This window comes from Bombus pyrosoma, linkage group LG13, assembly GCF_014825855.1.
Source record: "Bombus pyrosoma isolate SC7728 linkage group LG13, ASM1482585v1, whole genome shotgun sequence".
NCBI lineage: Eukaryota > Metazoa > Arthropoda > Insecta > Hymenoptera > Apidae > Bombus > Bombus pyrosoma.
Genome location: NC_057782.1, coordinates 3,275,070 through 3,290,187, shown reverse-complemented (window position 1 = coordinate 3,290,187; position 15,118 = coordinate 3,275,070). Strand labels below are relative to the sequence as shown.

General features: G+C 36.5%; 4 protein-coding genes across 9 annotated transcripts; all 4 read right to left on the bottom strand.

The window, feature by feature from the left end:
- Positions 1–2,957: 2,957 nt before the first annotated feature.
- On the bottom strand, positions 2,958–3,524 carry LOC122574368. Its single transcript, XM_043741883.1, has one exon. It carries the CDS (start codon positions 3,522–3,524, stop codon positions 2,958–2,960), a length of 567 nt encoding a protein of 188 aa, XP_043597818.1.
- An 854-nt stretch (positions 3,525–4,378) lies between these two features.
- Positions 4,379–5,518, bottom strand: LOC122574108. 2 transcript variants are annotated; one of them, XM_043741271.1, is made up of 3 exons: positions 5,362–5,518; positions 5,044–5,130; positions 4,379–4,664 (listed from the first exon to the last, which is right to left on the bottom strand). In XM_043741271.1, the coding sequence occupies exons 1-3, from the start codon at positions 5,497–5,499 to the stop codon at positions 4,584–4,586; spliced, it is 306 nt and encodes a 101-aa protein (XP_043597206.1). In that variant the 5' UTR covers positions 5,500–5,518; the 3' UTR covers positions 4,379–4,583. The 2 variants fall into 2 exon arrangements, with proteins under 2 accessions (XP_043597206.1, XP_043597205.1); XM_043741270.1 differs by lacking the exon at positions 4,379–4,664 and having other exon boundaries at positions 4,799–5,130.
- Positions 5,519–5,937: 419 nt separating this feature from the next.
- LOC122574239 lies at positions 5,938–7,673 on the bottom strand. 2 transcript variants are annotated; one of them, XM_043741597.1, is made up of 3 exons: positions 6,993–7,673; positions 6,806–6,892; positions 5,938–6,750 (listed from the first exon to the last, which is right to left on the bottom strand). In XM_043741597.1, the coding sequence occupies exons 1-3, from the start codon at positions 7,671–7,673 to the stop codon at positions 6,685–6,687; spliced, it is 834 nt and encodes a 277-aa protein (XP_043597532.1). In that variant the 3' UTR covers positions 5,938–6,684. The 2 variants fall into 2 exon arrangements, with proteins under 2 accessions (XP_043597532.1, XP_043597531.1); XM_043741596.1 differs by having other exon boundaries at positions 6,652–6,892.
- A 3,356-nt stretch (positions 7,674–11,029) lies between these two features.
- LOC122574235 lies at positions 11,030–15,039 on the bottom strand. Of its 4 annotated transcripts, XR_006318950.1 has the most exons (5): positions 13,990–15,039; positions 13,616–13,702; positions 11,307–11,404; positions 11,133–11,219; positions 11,030–11,077 (listed from the first exon to the last, which is right to left on the bottom strand). XR_006318950.1 is itself a non-coding variant. In XM_043741581.1 (4 exons), the coding sequence occupies exons 1-3, from the start codon at positions 15,031–15,033 to the stop codon at positions 11,315–11,317; spliced, it is 1,221 nt and encodes a 406-aa protein (XP_043597516.1). In that variant the 5' UTR covers positions 15,034–15,039; the 3' UTR covers positions 11,094–11,219; positions 11,307–11,314. The 4 variants fall into 4 exon arrangements, 3 of the variants coding, with proteins under 3 accessions (XP_043597516.1, XP_043597518.1, XP_043597517.1); XM_043741581.1 differs by lacking the exon at positions 11,030–11,077 and having other exon boundaries at positions 11,094–11,219; XM_043741583.1 differs by lacking the exons at positions 11,030–11,077; positions 11,133–11,219; positions 11,307–11,404 and adding an exon at positions 11,592–11,716.
- Between the last annotated feature and the right edge of the window lie 79 nt (positions 15,040–15,118).

Here is a 15,118-nt window from a genome sequence, read left to right as displayed (position 1 = left end):
CATATACAATATGACGTTTTGAGGAAACTATTTTCGGCTATATTTTTATTTAAAGAAACGATATTTCATATATAATCTAATGCGTCAGAGAAATTAAATTGTCATCTTACTAGGAAGCAATTGGCAAAGAGCATCGAACAGTTATCAATAGGTAAAAGTGTTCGCTTTGCCTCGTACAACATTTTTCGTTCTGATCAAAGAAAGTAAATGATAAATGACGAGAAAGTTCTTTTTTTTGCACTTCTCCTTTGCAATGTGTGAAATGGAATGGTAGATTTGAAAGTCGTCGCAGATTGTTGACGCAGCTTTTGTTGTTCGTTCTGAGTGAAAGGGTAGAGACAGCGTTGCTCCAATTGAATTAATTAATTCTTCGTTTTTGCGATAAGTATCTGTTTCACCATTAAAAAGATAAAAAAAGTGTCTAATACGAGTAAGTATTTAATAATTTGCTGGAAAATATAATATCGTAGTAAATCTTCTTATACAGGTCTATAATTTATCTCTTTGCTAGAAATTTTGTGCTTCTCGTAATACAACAAATATTTAGGATATCGATCTTAAAAAAATAAGGATCAACGACTTATTACGACTAATAATTAAACTAAGTGTTTATGAACAATTTTCTGTTAAGACCATTAAGTTTGCATTTTTCAACATGATTAATATGTTTTAGTACGAAAACACGTGTCTTTTGTTATTGCATCTCGTAGTAAGCGCTAAAATTACTTTAAAATAACCTTCAGTATAAAAAATCGTACGACTATACCGTAATTCCATAGTTTTAAGCTTCCGTTACTACGTATCAAATATTTGTTACATCGTTAAAAGCAAAGAAAACTTCTAGATATTTGAATCGTGACGGGACCATATATCGTGGTGTGCATATTACAAAAGAAAAATCTCTAATCTTACGATTAGAAGTAATACAAATATCCATCGTTGGTAGATTTAATATTAATTTACGAATGACGAAATAGACGCGTGAATTCATATAACGAAATATTCAAAATCCTCTCGTGGAATAACAATATCAATGAAATTGTCATCGTTCGAACGTTTCACGATATCAATATCATACGTGATAGTATTTAGTTGAAAGTATCTCTTACTACTTCCGCGTATTATCTCTTGTCGCAACATTAACCTTGAAGAGAATAGATTGATTCGACTCCACCCCATAATGTATCCAATGAAACTGACATTTCTACTTCGAGTGATCGCGCCTGACACTCGCGCCTTGCTTTTCTAATGATCAAAACTGTTGGTTCATGAACCTCAGCCACGTAAACAAGATATTTCACCATATATGCAAAGTAAAGAAACAACTAAACATATACGTAGCTTACATGTAATTTATTTCCATGACAAGCTACGGAAGATTAAAAAAACGGTCGCAATTCCCACAAGCTATATGATCGTTTATCGTAAACTTCTTACTATTGTTAATTCTATTGCTGCGATAATAAACGAGTTTAAAGTCGATAAATTACGTCGTAACGAAAGACTAACAAGGTTTGTATTCGTGATCCTGTTTATCTATAGAACAATATCAATCATCGCTGTTAAACAGTTCATTGTCAACAGCGCGTCGACGAAGATAAATTCAGAAACATTTAAATTGAGTGCGGTATTTATCCCTTAAGCTGGTGGTATCGTTGGTGTTTTAATACATATGCCTAGAACGTTTTTATCGTCTCCACGGTGATTAAGCACCGCATTTCCATTCTCCAGACTCGTTGAGATCGAGTTCGGAAATAAATAACGACACTTCTGTCACGATAGGATTATCTATCTATCATATATCCATCTTAAAATTGAAATTATATCGTTTTAAAATACATAAAGGGAGAACCTGAAGAACGTGTAAAACGAAATTTATTATTTTTTAAATTAAGTATTACTGAATGAGAAATCCGATCACGTAAAAAATTAAAAGAAAATAATATAGGATTTCTATCCTATATGATAAGTTTATTAATTGATAGATCTATTTACAATGGATTAAACAGGAAACGATGATTATTTAACGTGAACTAAATACAGTAATGTGCTATAACTTTTTTTTTTTAAGTGAAGGAAATCCGCACAGAGACTAAGCCGCTTCTGGGGAAAGCGGCGTGGTAGTGCCGGACTCAACCGACTAAAATCTCCACGATGACCGTCCCGGCTGCGATCGAGAGAGGCCCGGGAACCGGTACGCGACACACGCCCCCCCCCGCGCACAATACATCCCCTAATGGAGCGGTGTGCGGCCATGTCACACCGCGTCTCGTCGCCGGAGCCACAGTGCCAGGCAGTCCGATTCCCCTACCGGACCGCTTTGCGGTCCCGAAGCGCTGAGAATATGCTATAACTAAGACAACTAAATAGTTAATTCACAACTCACAACTAATAGTTTACAACTCATAGCAGCTCGGCAACTCAACTCTCGACTCTTCCCAACGCGACTCTCAGCTCACAACTTGCTTTTTTTTTACATGGGGAAATCCTCGCGGACAGGAATCCCCGCCCTCTAGAAGGCGACGAGGTAGTGTCGGACTCAAACTGACCAAAACCCCACGGTGGCCATCCCGACGTTTGGCAGGAGTGTCCCGAGACACTCTTTCGTCTACTCCCCGGATATTCTAGGGAGCCCTACCTGTCGGTTTGGCCGCCAGGAGGGACCACGTCTCCTAACGCTACAGACAACGGGCTGTCGTACAAGTTCGAGGAGGTCCAGAAACTCCTTCGCCGTGATGACTCCTATGGCGTTCTAGGGCGGCGGTGGTGTCCCAGCTCTACGGCGGCTACCGACCGAAGCCCCGCGGTACGGGACTCTGAACGGATGACGCTGTCACACCCTGACTTTCTCCGCCAACTCCTTCGCAAGCATGATTTGCTCGCAGAAGGAGCGTAAGGCGAGATACTCCCGCTGCCCCCTCAGCATAGCGTGCACGATCGCGGAAGGGGCCAAACTCTCACACATGGCGAGCTAGAACACGGCGCTGATCTGCCCACGCTGGACACAATTCCAACGCGTGTTGCGCCGTGTCCTGCTCTTCCTGACACTGGTCACAGGTGTCAGTTATCTCCCGCTGAATCCTTAGCAGGTACTTCCCGAACGCTTCATGTCCGGTAAGCACCTGCGTCATCCTGAAGGTCAGCGGGAGCCCGCCACGGTCCCTCCAAGCCTCCCAATTAGAGAGAACAGCTCTCACACCACGGTGAGCCCGCACCGCATCCTCGGCGAGGAGATCGGAGTGCCACCGCTCCCAGGTCTCCATCCTCGCCTCCTCACGGACGTCCGAGGCCACTTGCCCGGCAACAGGGGGAGTAAGCCCGCTCGAACCCAGGCCCCTTAGGTGTTGATACACCCGTCGGGGCGCCAAGGCCTGAAGCTCGAACGGAAAGGAAGCCGCCAGGACAGACGCCGACACATAGGATATGGTTCGATATCCTCTAACGATTCTGATGGCGGTCGTCCTGTGCAGCCTCCACAACAGGAGTAGACTGCGACGGTTCGCCATCAGATCTTCCGCCCACATCGGGGCCCCGTAAAGAACATGGGATCGAACCACCCCCCCCGTACAGCCGACGAACTCCGACCCCGGTCCCGCCGATATTCGGCAGCAGGCCGCATAAGGCGTTGGCTGCGGCTGTTACTTTAGGGATCAGGAGCTCGAAGTGCGGCCCGAACGTCCACAGACTGTCGATGGCCAGGAGCCCCACCCGGACATCCTCTCCACCAATGTCCATGCAAAGGCCGGGCGGAGGCGCTCCCCTCCGACTCACAACTTGTCTGCTCACAACTCAACTTTTCAGGCAACGACCCCCCCGGTAATGACACCCAGGTAACGACCCCCCTTCCCCCCCGGTAACGATTACGTATGCCTTCTTCCCGAGTTACTATTCGACTGAAGGATCGACAGCATAATAATGGGTCGCTCGGCCCATTGAAGTTTCCAGACCCTTTTGGCCTAACCGCACTTAGACTTTCTCGCAATATTGTTTAAAGTTCACTCGATATTTCTTAGGCCATTTGTCCACGATACTACAATAGTATTTTAAAAAAAAATTTGTACTTATTTGATAATTACTGCAACTAAATTATAATTCCCTTTCACATAAATTTGGATATGTAACTATATTACATAATTGTGTTACACTAAACCAGAAGAAATATATTTTCAAAATTTGTTAAATGTTAACTGTGGTATATGACGAACATGGAAACTATCTAAAATATTAAGCTATCGGGTCACTTTTATAAAAATTTTAATCAAATCTCTAGACATTGAAATTTCAATGTTACCATGTGACGGTACCATTCAGTATTAAGAATAGAATACCCTATTATCATAAATTAAAAGAAAGCGTTGCAAGATTATCTCGCGATATTGTAGTTACTGAGCTCGCTTAAATCCCGTCATTTAGTGATCACACTTATACACACGCTTTACCATTTATAAATAACCAAGCGAATGCAGAATCATTACAGGTGTCCGCGCATGTAAACAGCGTATGGTCTCACAGAAGACAGCCAAAGAATCAATAAAGAACACATGCGCCTACAGAATCACGTCACTTCAAAGATCTCGCTTTCATTACATCTGAAGAGTGCACACAACGTAGTTCAATAAAAATTGAAACAGGATCAAGATGTACATTACGATACCTCCGACGATCTACAAAAATACACATTATTATTAGAGAATTAAAATCTTAACAATATCAAATTAACTCTTTCGAGAACGAGTTGACACGCCCAAGATAGAATTTCTTCGGGCTTCCGAAAAAAAATGTTCTACCACCAATTATCTTGTATCTAATTATTCTTTATCACTCGTTATTACTGATAGAAATTTCTAGTAATAATAATAATACATATTTTCTGTTGGTTTTGTAAAAAAGACAAAATGTACTAAAATCAGAACCAGCTTCACCCAAAGCAAATGTCGTTTTAATGGATAATGATTAAAGTAACTGCAGCAAAGTTAATTTCGAACGCGAAAAAGTTAATAAATCAACCGATTGTAGAAACTTCATGAATAGTGTTCGTATTACCTTTGCCAAAAATGATGAATTCATATCGAATGTCTTTGCCGTGAATATGTTTGTCGTGTGCATTATTTGCAGAGAAAAAAGCTCCACCTGCAATTTCATAATTAATGTAACATTGAAACGTATTTCGTACTCATACTTAGACTGTAAATTTATCCCTTTTTAAATACAATTAATGAAATAGGATGTACATATTCTATTGGTTACATTTTGATAAGTTTATNATATTTCTGTACATTACACATCTACATTCTGAACATCTTTGCATCTTTGAATTTTCGCAGTTTAATAATAATAGTATTACTATAGTTAAATTGTTACCTCGCGTTTCACGAATGGATCGTTTGTAGTACTGAAAACATCCCAAAGTGTCGTCCTCATTTTTCTCGCTCGATTCGTCGCTGTTTCGCACGCCCAAATCATCATCCAAAACTTGATAAAATAGAAAGCGGCTGGCATGACATACGGTCTGTACCAGAACTTGCTGTCCGCAGGAAATTTACTGTATAAACAAATTATATAGAAATATACATCGAAAGTGACCACGACGAAAGTCGTAATAGCTGTGATTATAACACGTATCATAAACGTATTGTTCAGCAATTCCAATCCATCGCTGATTTCGAAGTGTTTCTCCTCCAAATTCTTCAGTTCCATCACCAACAATGGACTTAGTTGTCTATGATGCACAAACGTCTGCATCCATATATAATTATTCATTGGAAGCTTCTTCAGCTGTCGTATAGATTCATCCATTTTCTTATAGTAATCTTTCAAAATGCATGTGCAATTTATGTAGAGCATGTCCATTGAAAGGTTGACCATCATTATGTACATGTTGATAAAATTCCAAAAGGTCACGAAAATGTTGTGCTTAAAACAGTTTGGTATATGGATGGCCAGAAATAGAAAACATAAAATGTCCTTCGTGTGAATCACCTTAGACAAATCTTTGAAATCCTTTGCAGACAGTATGCAGCTGGTTCTTGACAGATTTTGGATCACTGATAATCGAGCATCAGTTAACAAATACATCACCACGATCACGAACCCATCTAAGAACACGTACATGTTCGCTTGAATCGACTCTGGTATGCTCCTGTTTATTTTCATGTCAATATTTATTTCATAGATTGTGATTATTAACGAACACACGAAAATGAACATCATAGACGTAGAAAAAGCGAAACGCCCCTTCGAAACTGAGTATACTTGATGTTCGTACCTATAAGGAAAATATCCGAGTAACCAGCAGATGAAGAAGCAAGGATACATCAACGATTCGAAATCTGCTGCTCTCAATAACTTCCATGTTCTACGTTTCTTTAGTTCCTCGATTATTCCCGTACTTTTTAACATCATTAAATAGTGGACAAATTCGACATTAATAAAAGAACTTGGTCAATAATGTACGTAGACTACAATTTCTCACAAACGACTATCGTTTTTAAGACGGAGACACTTTGACTAATGAAACTCAATCATCAAAGCATGAAAAAATGCAATTCGATAATGAAATGTGTGTGTAAATAAATAATGTGGATTGCTATTTCATCGTGCAATGAAAATGCTTTTAACTTGATTAAATATGTGACTTTATTGCGAAAGAAGTAAGACAGAAATTGTACTAATTGAAGCTTCTCATCAACAAGACTCGACGAGTAGGAACTGCACTAATATTAACAAAAACGTGGTGATGCCGCACGCTATCTGTAAAAAGTGTTGATAAAAATACTTCATTCCTTTTGATCCAATTTTCTATTACCTTTGTCAAAAGAGTTGCATCTATTACGAGTCCCTTCATCACGAACGCGTTACCCTTTTGTAGCACTTGCAACGAGAACAATTCCAACTAGAATCGCGTACATTGATTAAAATTTCAATATATTTCTTCCTTCCAATATAAATCATCTATAGTAATCATCTATAGTAAAATAATCGTCTCATCTTACCTCCGTCGTCACCTGCTCGTCGAAAGTATGTACAAGAATTCGATGAACGTTGCGGCCAGTTTTCTGCATTTGAGCCCTGGTAATTTCAACGATCGAAACTGTGACAATTATATGTACGATGTAATAAATCGCAAAGCCAAGAATAAGAGTTAGCGATTTCACCTCGCCCACTTCTCTGTACATGGTGTACAAATAATTGTACATAGTGAATATAATGTAGATGAACATTATTGTGAACATGGCTTCTATCTGCATGCTACACGTATTATTCAGTAGCTGAACGACTTCGCTCATCTCTAGATGTTGCTGTTTAAGAGTCCTCAACTTTGTCAACAATATAGGATTGTTCTGCATATGATAGACTCTTCTAAGTAGATGAGGCTCATCATTAACTAGAATTTCCATCACTTTCACTAAAGAATCGTTTATGTATTTAAAACAGGCATTTAGCACGTATACGTTGTTCGTGTACAAGCTAGTTAATACTATAACACCGAGAAAAGTACACCAACAAGTGTAAGAAAAAATATAAGGTACGTAGAAAAAGTTGTATGGAATGCAGCACATTAGTGGTATCAGGATTAAAATATCTTTTATAAGAATTCTTGTAGTCATTTTATGACAAGTTTCTGATGACAGTATACGAGAAACGTTCGAGATACCATCGATCGCTCGAATCATTGATTGATTTTTGGCATAAGCCGAGGTGAAAATCACAAGCCCACAAAGAAATATGAGAGTAAATTGCAATTTATATACAAGTTCTGTAAATCTCATAGGAGAAAAGTTGATTTGGTACAGAGAAAGAATTACACAGATCAAATAAATAATGATGGAAATTGTAGAGAAAACAAAGTATGACTTCGAATATACAAATTTCGATGATTCGAGTTTGTATGGTAAAAATCCCATTAAACGATTGATGGAGGTACTGGGACTTATTAAATATGTGTAACTCCTGAAGTATGACGACGATGATTTAAGTTTTTGATTTGTCCTTTGTTCAACTTTCTGCGGTCGACTAAACATTTTAAAGATCTGAATTAGAACAATGTAATTTTTAGTAATTTTTTACGTATGATTTAGTTTCCGCGTGAAACAAGTGAAACTTTATTTTTTGTGCGAAGGCTAAGTTCACCTTTGAGACTGTGCTTTGCACTGTCACACGAAGAAGCACATCTCTCACTGTAAAAGGTCTATATGTTATGGTTTGTCGAACAATAATGAAATTTAATCATTTCTACGCGAATCTAATTCGAGCATCTAAAGCAAAAGAATAGTGCAATCCATTAACGAAAAGAGTTTCATAACATTAGAAACTTACAAGGAATATAGAAGTAACAGCATTATCTTAATTGAAACTGATCGATACGACCAGGTGATATTAGTTCATCATGTACTATTTATTGATTTTGCCTCTTACTTCGTGTTTTATTGAAAAATACTTGACCGAAATTAACAATATCTTCAAACAGAAATTTTATTAGAATATTTAGTACCAAATAAATTATTTAATCATTGTCTGATTCCTATAGTCGTTGCATAATTTAGATGATGATAATTAGTACTGATATCTACTGATACTAATGATGATTAGTACATAATAACATATTGAGTCAAATTGTGTCACAATAACATATGTATCATTTTCAAAATATACGACGAAAGTGGGAACATTCACGTCAGAGTTATACACTACAATATGTTTCTCACTTCATTCAACGTATTGCTTGACGTCATTGCCGCATGCGTCGATTATTTTATCAATTTCCTGTACTCAGTGTTGCTCTTAGATATAGTGCTCTATTATCTCTATCATAGTTTGCCTTTCAGAACACTAGTAAAGAATCAATAAAGAGCACATGTGTCCCACAGAATCACGTCACTTAAAGGATCTCGCTCTCATTGAGAATGAAGAATGCATACAACGTAGTATAATAAAAATTGAAACAGAGTCAACATGAATATTGTGATACCTTCGATGACTTACAAAAATACACATTAGAGTCATAATAGTGCTAAATTAACACTTTCAGGGACGAATTAACTCTTTCCGGATTGAATTTTCTTGGAAATAGGGGAAAAAATTCTTTTTTCTCAGTTATTACTAACAGAAATACTTATTTTCTGATGGTTTTATAAAAGAGACAAAATGTACTAAAATCAGAACCAGTTTACCCAAAGCAATTGCTGTTTTCATAGGTAATGCTTAAGGTGAACGCAGTATCGAATGCAAAAAAGTTAATAAATTAACCGACTATAGAAATTTCATGAAAAGATTTCCATCTTACCTTTGTCAAAAATTATGAATTCATGTCGAATGTTTGCGCTGAAAATATGATTGTTCTGTGCACGAATTGCAGAAAAAAAAGTTCCACCAGCAATTTCATAATTAATGTAACAATCAGAAAATATTTAACACGTATTTTTCTTTTACTAACTTATAACGATTCTTTAACGATTCAATTGCAATGGATTCTAATGACTGCAATAATTAGATTATAAATTCATTCTTTAAAAATACAACTAATTATATTAATTATATTTTGATAAGTTTATNATATTTCTGTACATTACACATCTACATTCTGAACATCTTTGCATCTTTGAATTTTCGCAGTTTAATAATAATAGTATTACTATAGTTAAATTGTTACCTCGCGTTTCACGAATGGATCGTTTGTAGTACTGAAAACATCCCAAAGTGTCGTCCTCATTTTTCTCGCTCGATTCGTCGCTGTTTCGCACGCCCAAATCATTATCCAAAACTTGATAAAATAGAAAGCGGCTGGCGTGACATACGGTTTGTACCAGAACTTGTTGTTTACAGGAAATTCACTGCATGAATAAATTATATAGAAATATATATCGAAAGTGACCACGATGAACGTCATAATAGCTGCGACTGTAATACGTATCATAAACGTATTATTCAATAATGCCACCCCATCGCTGATTTCCAAATGTTTTTCCTCTAAACTCTTCAGCTTCGTCACCACCAATGTATTTAGCTGTTCATGATGCATAAACGTCTGCGTCGACATATTATCATTGATTCGGAGCTTCTTCAGCTGTTGTATAGATTCATCCATTTTCATGAAGCAATCTTTCAAAATACACACGCAATTTATGTAGAATATGTCCATGGAAAAGTTGGCCATCATTATGTATATGTTGGTAAGACTTCGTACTGTCACGAAAATGTTGTGCTTAAAACAGTTTGGTATATGGATGGCCAGAAATAAAAAACATAAAATGTCCTTCGTGTGAATCATTTTAGATAAATCTTTGAAATCCTTTGTAGACAATATACAGCTGGTCCTTGACAGATTTTGGATCACCGATAATCGAGCGTCAATTAACAAATACATCACCACGATCACGAGCCCATCTAAGAACGCGTACATGTGAATCGACTCTGGTATGCTGTAGTTTATTCTCGTGTCAATGTTTATTTCGTAGATTGTGAACAATAACAAGAATACGAAAATGAACATCATAGACGTAGAAAAAGCGGAACAGCCCTTCGAAAGCGAGTATCCCGAAGGTTCGAACATGTAAGAAAAATATCCGAGCAGTCAGCAAATGCAAAAGCAAGGATACACCAACAATTCAAAGTCTGTTGCTCTCAATAACGTCCATGTTCTACGTTTCTTCAGTTCTTTAACTTCTGCCGTATTTTTTGACATCATTAAATGGTAGTCTCGAAGAAATTCGATGTCAGTGAAAGAACTTAGGAATGAATGTAGATAGACTATTGTCCTACGTAAACGACTATTGTTTTTAAGACGAAGAGATTTTGGATAATGTAAATCATTCATCACAACACGAAAAAGTGCAATTCGATAATGAAACATGTAAATAAATAATACAGAGTTTCATCGCGATTAAACATGCCACTTTATTACGAAAAAAAAATTGACCCATTACAAAGTAATTTTCCAAATTTTTCCAAGCAAATTATTTCTTAAATACATTTCATCCATTAATACAGAAGTTTCACTAATTGAAGCTTCTTATCAACAAGATTCGACGAGTAAGAATTGTACTAATATTAACAAAAAAGTGGTAATGCTGCACGCCATCTGTAAAACATGTTGACAAAAATATTTCATTCCTCTTGATCCAATTTCCTATTACCTTTGTCAAAAGGGTTGCATCTATTACGAGTCCCTTCATCACAAACGCGTTACTCTTTTGTAGCACTTGCAACGAGAACAACTCCAACTAGAATCACGTACATTGATTAAAATTTCAATATATTTCTTCCTTCCAATATAAATCATCTATAGTAAAATAATCGTCTCTTCTTACCTCCGTCGTCACCTGCTCGTCGAAAGTATGTACAAGAATTCGATGAACGTTGCGGCCAGTTTTCTGCATTTGAGCCCTGGTAATTTCAACGATCGAAACTGTGACAATTATATGTACGATGTAATAAATCGCAAAGCCAAGAATAAGAGTTAGCGATTTCACCTCGGCCATTTCTTTGTGCATGGATAAATAATTGTACATATTGAATGTAATGTCGATGAACATTATTGTTAATATGGCTTCGATCTGCATGCTACACGTGTTATTCAGAAGCTGAACTACTTCGCTCATCTCAAGATGTTGCTTTTTAAGAGTCCGTAGCCTCGTCAACAATAAAGGATTGTTCTGCATATGATAGACTCTTCTGAGTAGATGAGGCTCATCATTGACTAGAATTTCCTTCACTTTCACTAAAGAATCGTTTATGTATTTAAAACAGGCATTTAGCACGTATACGTTGTTCGTGTACAAGCTAGTTAATACTATAACACCGAGAAAAGTATACCAACAGGTATAACCAAAAATAAAATTTACGTAGAAGATGGTGGTTGGAATGTAGCACATTAGTGGTATCAGGATTAAAATATCTTTTATAAGAATTCTTGTAGTCATTTTATGACAAGTTTCTGATGACAGTATACGAGAAACGTTCGAGATACCATCGATCGCTCGAATCATTGATTGATTTTTGGCATAAGCCGAGATGAAAATCACAGGCCCACAAAGAAGTATGAGAGTCATATGTAACATATTTGCAAGTGTTGCAAGATGCACAGAAGAAAAGTTGATTTGGTACAGAGAAAGAATTACGCAGATCAAATAAATAATGACGGAAATTGTAGAGAAAACAAAGTATGACTTCGAATATACAAATTTCGATGATTCGAGTTTGTATGGTAAAAATCCCATTAAACGATTGATGGAGGTACTGGGACTTACTAAAGACGTGTAACTCCTGAAGTATGACGACGATGATTTAAGTTTTTTATTTGTCCTTTGTTCAAGTTTCTGCGGTCGATGAAACATTTTAAAGATCTGAATTAGAACAATATAATTTTTAGTAATTTTTTACGTACAATTTAGTTTCCTCATGAAACAAGAGAAACTTTATTTTTTGTACGAAGGCTAGGTTCACTTTTGAGACTGTGCTTTGTACTGTCGCACGAAGAAGCACATGCCTCACTGTAAAATATCTATATGTATTGTTTGTCGAACAGTAATGAAATTTAATCATTTTTACTCGGCATCTAAAGCTAGAGAATAGTGCAACTCATTAATGAAAGGAGTTTCGTAATATTAAAGACTGACAGGGAATATAGAAGTAACAGCATTATCTTGATTGAAATTAATCGATGAAACCAGGTGAATCTACAATAATTCATAATGCACTATTTATCATAGTGCTCACTTCGTGGGTTTCTCAGCTGTGAACCATTATAACAAATACATTATTTAAAATAACAATATTTTAAAACAGAAGTTTGATCAGAATATTTAGAACTGTTATTTTGGTAAGTGTCTGATTCTTATATTCGTCGTACAACTTAGATGACGATACATAATTAATATCGACGAGAAAGTGAGTCGTAATAATATATGTATGTATCGTTTATCAAAAACACGAAGGTAGTCGAAAGGAGCGCGTTGATGTTACACATTATCGTTAATTTCTCTACTTAGAACGTATCTTTTGACGTCACTAGTCTAAGCGACGATTATGTTATCAACTTCCAGTACTTAATATTCTTTCGCTTGTTTTACCGCCATTATGGTTTACCGATCAAAAGGCTGTCAAAGAATTAATAAAGAATGCCTACAGAATCACGTCACTTCAAAGATCTCGCTTTCATTACATCTGAAGAGTGCACACAACGTAGTTTAATAAAAATTGAAACAGGATCAAGATGTACATTACGATACCTCCGACGATCTACAAAAATACACATTATTATTAGAGTATTAAAATCTTAACAATATCAAATTAACTCTTTCGAGAACGAGTTGACACGCCCAAGATGGAATTTCTTTGGGCTTCCGAAAAAAAATGTTCTACCACCAATTATCTTGTATCTAATTATTCTTTATCACTCGTTATTACTGATAGAAATTTCTAGTAATAATAATAATACATATTTTCTGTTGGTTTTGTAAAAAAGACAAAATGTACTAAAATCAGAACCAGCTTCACCCAAAACAAATGTCGTTTTAATGGATAATGATTAAAGTAACTGCAGCAAAGTTAATTTCGAACGCGAAAAAGTTAATAAATCAACCGATTGTAGAAACTTCATGAATAGTGTTCGTATTACCTTTGCCAAAAATGATGAATTCATATCGAATGTCTTTGCCGTGAATATGTTTGTCGTGTGCATTATTTGCAGAGAAAAAAGCTCCACCTGCAATTTCATAATTAATGTAACATTGAAACGTATTTCGTACTCATACATACGTATTTTTTCCGCAGATCACGTAACGATTTTGTTCGGACCATGACTACAATAATTAGACTGTAAATTTATCCCTTTTTAAATACAATTAATGAAATAGGATGTACATATTCTATTGGTTACATTTTGATAAGTTTATATATTTCTGTACATTACACATCTACATTCTGAACATCTTTGCATCTTTGAATTTTCGCAGTTTAATAATAATAGTATTACTATAGTTAAATTGTTACCTCGCGTTTCACGAATGGATCGTTTGTAATACTGAAAACATCCCAAAGTGTCGTCCTCATTTTTCTCGCTCGATTCGTCGCTGTTTCGCACGCCCAAATCATCATCCAAAACTTGATAAAATAGAAAGCGGCTGGCGTGACATACGGTTTGTACCAGAACTTGTTGTTTACAGGAAATTCACTGTATGAATAAATTATATAGAAATATATATCGAAAGTAACCACGATGAACGTCATAATAGCTGCGACTGTAATACGTATCATAAACGTATTATTCAATAATGCCACCCCATCGCTGATTTCCAAATGTTTTTCCTCTAAACTCTTCAGCTTCGTCACCACCAATGTATTTAGCTGTTCATGATGCATAAACGTCTGCGTCGACATATTATCATTGATTCGGAGCTTCTTCAGCTGTTGTATAGATTCATCCATTTTCATGAAGCAATCTTTCAAAATACACACGCAATTTATGTAGAATATGTCCATGGAAAAGTTGGCCATCATTATGTATATGTTGGTAAGATTTCGTACTGTCACGAAAATGTTGTGCTTAAAACAGTTTGGTATATGGATGGCCAGAAATAGAAAACATAAAATGTCCTTCGTGTGAATCACCTTAGATAAATCTTTGAAATCCTTTGTAGACAATATACAGCTGGTCCTTGACAGATTTTGGATCACCGATAATCGAGCGTCAATTAACAAATACATCACCACGATCACGAGCCCATCTAAGAACGCGTACATGTTCCCGTGAATCGACTCTGGTATGCTGTAGTTTATTCTCGTGCCAATGTTGATTTCGTAGATTATGAAAAGTAACAAGAATACGAAGATGAACATTATAGACGTGGAGAAGGCAAAACGTTGCTTCGAAAGTGAGTATAGTGGAGGTTGATATTTGTAAGGAAAATATCCGAGTAACCAGCAGATGCGAAAGCAAGGGTACATCAACGATTCGAAGTCTGTTGCCCCAAATAACTCCCATGTCTTACGTGTCTTCACTTTTCCACATTCCTTGACTTTTGCCGTTAACATCATTATATATTAAGCAGTCTCGAAAATATTCAACGTTACCGAAGAAACTTAGCCATAAATGTAGGTAGACTACTATAATCCACAAAAC